A 9,427-nucleotide genomic window follows, 5' to 3' on the forward strand; every position below is an offset into this window, starting at 1 on the left:
CCAATCAGTGGGTTTGGTGATCCGCTGAATGATGCCCAGATTCTCCATCTTGTCTAATTCTTCCTTCCGTTGGGGCATGAGAGGGATGGGGATACGACGAGGAGTTGTGACACAGTAAGGAATGGCTGCTCCATCTATCTTGATGTTGACTGTTTGACCATGCAGACATTCCCCTCCTTCAAAAACACTCTCATGGCCGAATAGAGTGTAGACACGTAGCACCAAGTCAAGTGATTCACAGGCGTGCTTGCCTATGACTGGTTCACCCTGAGCCAAAATGAGGAACCGCAAAGTCTGAGTCTTGCCTTTGACTTGGCATATCAGTGTGTTCTCGCCGATGGGCGTGGCTTTCCCTCCAAAGAAGCCAGTCAGACGAGTTGAGGATGGCTGGAGGTTCTTATCAGGGATATTCAGTGAGTTGAAAATGTCTTGCGGAAGAATATTGACATCTGATCCAGTGTCGAGCAGAAATGACATTGTGTGGCCATGAATCAGTTGGGAGAATGGCTCGCATCTGTTTGGGCCTCGAACGGCAGACTTTAGAAAAACGGCCCATCTTCTTGCAATTCTTACAGTGTTGTCCTGTGGCAAGGCATGTTTTGATGGAGGAGTCATAGCCACACTTATTACACAATCCCCACTAGGCCAAGGGTGGGGGGAACGCTGATCCTTGCTTGGAGGATTGTTGAAGCGCCGTGGCTGGCGCGGTTTCAACTCTTGGACAGCCTGGACTACAGTGCCGTCTCCCCTAGCCTTGATTTCCTGTAGATCCTTATTGGCCATCTCGAGTGTTTTGGCTAGTTCAATGGCCTTAGAGAATGTCAAACCATCTTTAGTCAACAGATGTTTCTGGATAAACTCACAGTGTATACCACAGACCAGGCGATCACGGAGGGCATCGTCTAGAAAACAGCCGAATTTACAGGGTCCTACCAGGGTTTGCAGTTCAACGGAATACTGTGCCACGGTTTCACCAGGTTTTGGACCGCGCTGATAGAACCGAAACCGTTCAGCGATCACAAGGCGTTTAGGCCCATAGTGAGACTTGAGCAGAGTGCACAGTTCAGTATATGTCTTTTCAGAGACTGCCACAGGGTCACACAAACTCTTCACGGTTTTGTACACAGGTGCCCCAATACAACTCAACAGAACAGCAGCCTGTTTGGCAGCTGAAATATCATTGGCCTTGAAAAACAGGTCCAAACGTTCAAGGTAGTTGGTGATCTCTTTTACTTGATCATAGGGATCTAATCGCCCAATCAAAACTGAACTAGCATGCGCCCCCTCTGACTGCGACATGATCGGAAATTACCGTTGAGCAACGTATATGCAAAAAGTACAAGTGCATGTGCGGCAAAAATCGGACAAGAACTACCAAACTTTGGGCCCCGAAATTCTGCACTGCAATGCTGATTAGATCCTGTAAACGTGACTGTTATGTCCGCTAATATTTACTGGGACCACCGCTGCCACTATGTTGTATTTATGGGTTCTTTCTACCCAGTAAATGGGACAAAAGGAACAGACTCACTAAACGTTGGTTGAGCTTTTCATGGGGGCTGCCATCTTCTATCTCTTTATTCACACTGCAGTCACTGTTTTAATATAAAACGTGTAGTTGATGCCTGGGTACACATCACTCTAGTAAATCGCTTGTGTTCCAGTATGAATTACTCGTTAACAATTATCACTGAGGACAGAGTTTTCCCATCTGTCCTTTGGTTTGAGATGAAGTAACGCCCTCCGGAGAGGAAAGTTGATAGTCCAACACAAAAAAGATATGAACTCATGATTTGAAATTGCCTGTCGCTTAGCCCAAGGTCCTCTAATGAGTAAAATTAGTAGCCAAAACATTGCTTTTGATTTCGAAGTACATGAATTTCATGTCCCAGACTGGTCGTGAACTGCTTTAGTTGGTTCTTAATGTTGGCCCTGAGGATTTGCGAAAAACATCCTAAATTTAGACAAACAAGGGTCTTCAACTGAATAAAACGGTTGTCTTTAGAACATTGCCTTGAATTTCTAACTCTGGTCTTCTAGGCTGAGCACATATTTTGCTAAGTTTACATTGACGATTTTATGTGTGTGAATAACAAGAGTGATCATTTAGAGTAATGTGAAAGTTGAAGAGAAAGCTGATTTTTACGTAAGCATCGGTCAACACTTAATCACTGTTCCCAGCAAAGGTTAATAAAAAAATTTTGCTCAATCAAAAGTGCCAATTTTAAATTCATACCACATAATACTGTACAGTAGATCAAAATAGGAAATAAATAGTGAAAGCTTAAAAAAATGATCTATGGGAATACTTTATCTGAAAAGGTTATTTTTGGATTTTATTTAAGATTGATTGGAAGTGATAATTAAATATTCTTTTTAGTTGTGTACGAAGAACAGTTGTACTTGCAATCATTGGACTGTTTTCAGTGTGGTCTTCCTTTCCAACTGCAGCTTCTATCCAATTACCCTAGCTGTGACAGGGGCCATATTCTGAAGAATTAAATTCCCAACCTGTGAACCAGCAAAGCGTTTGTTTTATGGTATAACTTTCCCTGTGTGCAAGCTCAACTGTGTTCAGTACCGAAATTGTATTAATTATGAAATTTTCCTTTCTTTCCAAATGTGTCTAAAAATAACATAGCTCAAGCCCTATGAAAGGCAAGTGGCGCACCCAGTTATTGTAGTGGAGGGGATCCTAGCTCAGACTTGATCCCCCCCAAAAAAGCTTATGATATGCTCTAGTTCCTCTCCCCTCCGCCATACGGGAGTGGGGTTTACAACTATATCAGAGCTTTCCGAGTACTTGTCTCCTTAAAACTTAAATTTTACGCAACTGGGAGTGTCTAAAGTCTAACATTCATTTTGTAATCTTACCTCTGCACATTTACCATCAAATGCCAGTGCACCCTGGCTTTATTCCCTTTTACCCAGTTCAGTATTTTGCGGAGAATGTTGGTACTCGGAAAGTACTCGACTACAACACTTGTAGGAACTCCACTTTGCGGTTTCGCCAATGATAATGAGATACATGCGTTGTGTACGTGTCCAACCCTACCACAAAACTCCTCAACAGCTTGGCTCTTTTCTACCGATGAGGGGGCGCTTCTGCTCCAGACGGAATTTTGAATGTTACAAGTGCCCAGGATCATTACAAAGTAGTAATCCGTACGTACGAAATAGTAATCCGTACCGGTACGTACGAATCAATTTTATTTCTTATAGAATCTCCTGTCAGTATACAGAGAAAATTGACAGTAGAGTGTGCTGTCCCAAACAGCAACTTCTGTAATGCCACTCGACAACTGAATCTACTGTTATCTAACATAATTTTTTAACTGTGAAGTCATCCATTGTTGATATTGCTCTTTGTATACTGGAGCAGACGAAGGGGGTGCGTTCGAGTGAGCTACTCCTGTTAATACGAGTATACTCCTGAGCGCTCAAACGGCTTGAGTATGACCTGCGGAGCAGCGAGCGTGAACAACGTGAACGCATACAGAATGCCATAGGAAGTGATTTTAGCGTGCGGTGCGTGCGCGGTGAGACAAAACGCGAGAGGGCGCAACAATCATAAGATCACCAAAACTATCGCGTTATTTTGCAAACGTAGTGCGTTATTTCGCAACATATCATTGCGGTATTTCGTGATAAAAATATTTTTGCCGAGTTTAAATCGGCATTAACGGGTCTCCGTACCCCCCTTCACCGCACCGCGCCCGGGAACTGAGAGTAATTACTACTCCTGCAACAAGTGTGCAGAATACGGATTGCTACTATGTCCGATTTCGTGCAGAAACATGGCACGGTTGGTTTTATCCCCGTCCCCCAATTTGAAACCTTGATGAAAGGCTAAAAAATCGAACTGTATGTTATGTAGACTGAACTCATCAACCCAACACGAAAATGGCAACTTCTGTGTGGGAAAACGAAGGGGAAAAAATTACCTGGATGGGACAAAATAACATTGAGGTGGGCTGATTTACTTGGCGGGGGGGGGCATTTGTACCTGGTAATGCTGTTCCTTGGACAGTTTTACTGGGGGACAACCGGGGGACAGCTCATCCAGCGCTTGATATGACACAAAAAGTACATGGAGGAAAATTGGAGTTTAACTTAAGAACTCTCTGCCAGGCACGGGGAGTGAAGATTGAGGGATGCGAGCTACGATGCCATAAATCAGATTTGTGTACCTATAAATAACTGGATCAATTTCAAGTGTTGGAGACTTTTCCTTTGTTCTCCTTACGCTTTGCCAACTTTGGTTAATGCTGTCTAGTCTTTAGTGCAAAAATTAAAATGATGTCCCGGACAGCCAATCTTACAAATGCTTTGACGTTCTGCAATGTCCAGAAGCTACTTGTTTTAAAAATCATCACACAGTTTACAAATGGACTGTTTTGCAAGTAAACTTTAATTTCTCATGCAGACTCAAATCACGGATGTGCTGATGGAAAAGATGAAATAGCAAAAAGGAAGAACAGCTAAAAGGGCGTGGTAATCTTCAAATACGCCCTCCGCGATTAGTCTTGCTAATTTCAATAAAGTATCATTAATTTTTAGTATGGATTGGCACGGAAACGTTTTTGGGTAAGGTTTGGTAGTCTACTGCCTTCGTCGGATGACCCAAAGGCACATTACAGGCAGGAATTATTCCTGTTTGTTTTAATTACTTGATCAGAAGACTTCCATCAAAATACAGAACTGCGTATCTCGCGTGCAAACAAAAGTACATAGTTGTCTGAATAGGAAAGTTGTTTTAGTTTGAAAGGTAAGCTGTTATGTCTTTCAATACTTCATTTTAACCCTGAGGAACCTGAAGGGTGATCAGAGCGCAGACCATCCATTAATTGTCTTCTAGGAGAAAAGATGGACCCATTCGGTTGGATCAAAACTTGAGATATTTTTTTGCTATGCATTTCAAGGTCCAAAAATTTCTTTTGAGAGAGCCGACACTTTGGGGCAGAATTGACTCCCCAGAAATGGGAATAAACATACATACAGATTAAAAATGGGAGCTCTGTACTGTACATGTATGTTCACAAAATGTCAAAAAGGAAACAAATGCCATTTTATGTTTATTATTCAATGAAGAAAACCGCCACCAATCCTATCTCCGTTTGATAGGGAAAACATTATTTGTTCTAAGGCTGAATATGCCAATGGCAAGAAGTCAGCTGGGTTCACTTTGGTTTCTCCTTTAACAGAGTTCATAAATTTCCTCATCGGAGCATCCCTCGCCGCAGCATTCCTCGTTAAGGTTTCGCTTCCCGATACCACGTCCAAACAAGAATGTGTTGGCGTCCTTTGAATCCAGAAACTCTGCAGCACGAGTGACAAGGGAGAAAAGTGGAATGTTGAGTTTGTTCAAGTTAACTAGGAATAACTCTATAAATATATTGTATTTCATTATTAGCCCAACTTTAAAAAAAAAATAAATTCTTCTAAAAACAGCAGAGTGAGCAGAATTGAGAGGGCCCTTTAATTAGCAAGAAAGTTTTCTGCAATCTTCCCAAGCATGACGTGTACAGTCGGTCGATGGAGACAAGGTGGGACTCCCACATCCGAAAAATTGGAACAAAAGGCGTGAAATACAGAATGAAAGAGAAAAGAGGAAAATGGCATGAAAATCACCAATTTGCTGGATTTCAGGTTTCAGTTTCTTTGAGATGTAAAGAGAATGCGTTTTTGTGACAGCATCGTGACAAGTAGTGCTTTACGAGTTCTTAGATTATGCAATCGTTTCTTTTATGGAAAAGCCTTGGTGAGAAAGCAGAGAATTGGATTAGTCTGAAATTAGCTGTTTTGGGGGTTGGACAGAAGGTTTCAGACATACGTAACCAGGCTCGTCTCAGAGCGGGCAAGAGAAGGAGCAATCCTTCCCGGGGAGACTACCCTTACTACCACGGGTGAGAGATCGAGACAACATTTCAATATGATTTTTGGTTTAACTACCTTGGTTGGAGGCTGCACGGAACGCGTGGCAAATCTCGCGGTATTTTTCTTGAAGAGTCGCTCCACAGTAGTGCGGATGGCCGCGAACCCTGCACAAAATAGGGCCAAGACGGCTATTATATCACCTTCTATAAATAAAAAGTCGTGCTTTAATACCAATGAAGTACACTGCGGTTGACAAAATATCAACCAGCATCAACTGGATCAACGACATCTGAATGCCTCATACGCTTCATTACACTCCAGTCGATAGGTGATGTCGGAATTTCGAGTGAATTTAACTCAAAGAAGTGAAATCATCCTTTCAAACCTGGGTGGGTTGTACCGCCAAGGGAAATGTAGGGTCGGGTAATAATTCCAGTTTAACCTACTAAAATGAATCGTATTTGAAACCAATGAAAAAAAATACTCAGTTTGCCCAAGCATGAAAAGTAGATGAAAATATTGACTGATTTGGGTTTAACTCACAAGGTATTTTCTTTTTATTATAGAAGCGAAAGTGTTCCGGGGAAATTTCGGGTAAGAGAATCCTTCTGTTGAAACCTTTTTGAAGTGGATTGTCATACAAAACTGCCTAAATATGAGCAGTGAATGTAAACTTCTTGACAGTTCCGGAAAAGTTGATGTAAAGCGCCGGGGCACGCTCTTTAGTACACCTCGGAATTGAAAAATAAATTATCCCAAATATCGAAGTAATTGGCTCTCCGTATTCCAAATTGTCACGTTCAATTCAACTCCATATTTATGTGGAAGTGTTGGTTTTGTAGTTACTGACAAAAATATTGAGGAGTAAACGTATTTCTAACGGTGTGATATTTTTCTTGCCGATCAGCAATGACATTACGGCCATATTTCGTCTGGTTGAAGGTCAAATATCACGCTGGCATGTTACGTATTTAGGTCAGACATTGACAAGTCACAAGGTGAATTGTAGTTGGGATATGGAAAAGCACACAGCATTGCAGTTAACATTATATGAATATTTGGGGTTTTTTTTGCTGAATTGCACAAAACGGTATTTACAATTTTGATGTATTAGATACTTTTAGGAGGATAATAAAGCTTATAATTACCATGTCATCTACAGATTCCAAAGGTCTTAAACATAGTTAATTAAGTCCGACCAATTTTGTTTCTTATTAAACAGACCAATGACAGTATGAATGTCTTTTTGAAGATTTATTTTAAGCAAACTACAGATAACTTTGCTTACGCTCTCCCTCCCTCTTTGACAGCCGCGTCTGGGTGGCCACTGATTTGTTGCACTATAAAGAAAACCACCGGAATTTAAGAGTTAAAGAAAACGGAGTGACAGAGGTACATATCACAAATTAATTTGATTACAAACGCACAAATTCTAAATAACATTTTTAAGAATTTGAAAATTCCCTTGTTTGCTGGGTGTGGAGTGTTAATTATTATTTCAGGTCTTAATTGGTAATCCAAACTCTGCTTTTGGTTCCTGAAAGTAACGTGAGGCGACCTGCACGGCGCACATGGTGAAAGGACTGCTAAAAATAGCCAGAACTAACTGGAATGGCAGGGAGTCTGTGATCCCTCCGACTAGAATACGTTCCGAAATTCGACAAAACAAAAATATTAAAGGAAAAAAACAACAAACAGAATATTTATCGAGTTCGCCCACAGAATTAGGTTCTTCATACATCCATAAAAAGATCATGCATTAACCGCTCCCAAGTCGTGCCCAATGAGCGGGATTGTCCGTCCTGTGACCAGCTCACCGCGGCATTTGAGACTCAGATTGTGTATGCATTGTCTGTATGTGGAACAGACACGTCAATTAGCGTAATTGCTTGTTCACGGAGGGTACGCACGAGGGTCGGAAAGGCCCACAGCCTGTGATGAGGTGCTTGAGCTACAGCGTGAGTGCAGGCTGACAAAGTTGGAAAGGTTTACGACATAGTCATCGCTCGTTCGTTCAGGGACCAATTAGGCAACTGTGATTAGCAAGGCCAACATTCAGAAGACTAACACAGAACCGTAAGATACTATTAATTGATGCGTATTCACCACGAGGGAACACCAATAGAGGCTACGTGAATTATCAACTCACCTGCAATGGCGCAAAGAACCAGCAAAACGATGAATCGATTCATGATGATGGTGGTGATTGTAAGCTGTTGCACTAACGGTATTAACAACAAAGGTTGCACTAGAAGAAGCAGTACACGCTGAGCCTCAGTATGCCAAAATGTGGCAAGATCAAGTCTTTATAAGCAGTTTGGAGGCAATCAAATGTTAATGTGGTCGAAATTGACGTACCAGGAGAAGTCCATCTTATCCATCTCAAGAAGATACTCGAATGATGTCTTTGTCCAACTGCGTCGCTATATAATTAAGCAAAACTAATAATGCCTGGGTTGTAAGTATATTTTTGGTTCTGATAAGATTACCCAGACTCACAAACGTGAACTTCACGAACTCTATATCAAACAACAGGATAATTTTAGACAGTTCCATAAAAAATAAAGGTTCTGTCATACTCTCTTTTCATTTAATTTCTGGCTTTCGATTACCGCTATGTCGAAAAAGTAATTGTGGCCTTGACCAATATTTAATTTTAATCAATGCAAGTCAACAACTTTCTACACCGACTTTGCGTTTACCAAAGTCAAACATTTTTACCAGCATAATAAAAAATGTGAACCCCGCTTGAAAAATAATCATCAAACATACCGACTAGTCCCTGAATTTGCTTAAACTAATTGCGTTTCAGTGATGAAGTTGCGCACTTTTGCCAGTTCATTGTATTTTTAGTTGATATTAGTTGTCGATTGTAAGATATTGACGATACATCATCACACGCTATAGACACACAATGTACCTAGCAGAGGGTTCATACTACAGGGTGTCCTCCAAAAAAATTATTGATAAACGGAACTTAAAACTAACGTTTATTTTGTCCCGAAATAGTTGTTAGAAATTGTTGTTTGAGATATCAAATTTAACTTACAGTGCTTTTGAATTGTGCTAAACGTTTCATTTGTTGCATTGCGAAGATATTTTCAATTACGTAATAGAAATCTGTTTGATGGAGGTTTATTTACGTAATCATGTGTTTGTAATCAACGAGTAAAAATCCTAAGGTCAGAGACTTTCTTCATAATTATTGCATGTATTACACTGTGGAAGCTTAGGTTCAAAACAGCTCATAGTTTCAATTTTTTCACATGACATTTTGGTTATAGGGACCCCATCTGATATTAGATTTGCTAAGTCCTCTCAGGAGTCTATTATCGGTATTGACAGCTTTTTAAACACATACATTTTCAAAAATCCTTTTGCAAGCTCTTTGGTAGTGCCAGTAAAGGTATAGGTTGTTAAGAAAATTGTTACGTCATGATAGCGTCATCCAGAAGTGTGAATTTTGTTTCACATACTAAACAAGTTCTCACCAGCATGAAATTCACTGGATATGTTGAAACTAAATTTCTTATCACTTTTTTTTATACAA

General features: G+C 40.7%; 1 protein-coding gene across 1 annotated transcript; it reads right to left on the bottom strand.

Annotated features, from left to right (window-relative positions):
- Positions 1–4,393: 4,393 nt before the first annotated feature.
- LOC110988738 (insulin-like peptide 02) lies at positions 4,394–8,273 on the bottom strand. Its single transcript, XM_022252538.2, has 4 exons — positions 8,027–8,273; positions 7,166–7,217; positions 5,953–6,041; positions 4,394–5,319 (listed from the first exon to the last, which is right to left on the bottom strand). Exons 1-4 carry the CDS (start codon positions 8,067–8,069, stop codon positions 5,198–5,200), a joined length of 306 nt encoding a protein of 101 aa, XP_022108230.2. The 5' UTR covers positions 8,070–8,273; the 3' UTR covers positions 4,394–5,197.
- Between the last annotated feature and the right edge of the window lie 1,154 nt (positions 8,274–9,427).

This window comes from Acanthaster planci, linkage group LG05 (genome assembly GCF_054643075.1).
Source record: "Acanthaster planci isolate LZ-2023a linkage group LG05, COTS_SCS, whole genome shotgun sequence".
In the NCBI taxonomy this organism is placed as follows: domain Eukaryota; kingdom Metazoa; phylum Echinodermata; class Asteroidea; order Valvatida; family Acanthasteridae; genus Acanthaster; species Acanthaster planci.

What these genes read in the sequence shown, in the direction of transcription:
- LOC110988738 (XM_022252538.2), bottom strand. Translation starts at nt 8,069, where the DNA reads ATGAATCGATTCATCGTTTTGCTGGTTCTTTGCGCCATTGCAG. An exon ending in GGTTCTTTGCGCCATTGCAG is followed by an intron (nt 7,218 to 8,026) that starts GTGAGTTGATAA and finishes TTTTCTTTATAG; the next exon opens with TGCAACAAATCAGTGGCCAC. An exon ending in CCGTGCAGCCTCCAACCAAG is followed by an intron (nt 5,320 to 5,952) that starts GTAGTTAAACCA and finishes CTCGTGCTGCAG; the next exon opens with AGTTTCTGGATTCAAAGGAC.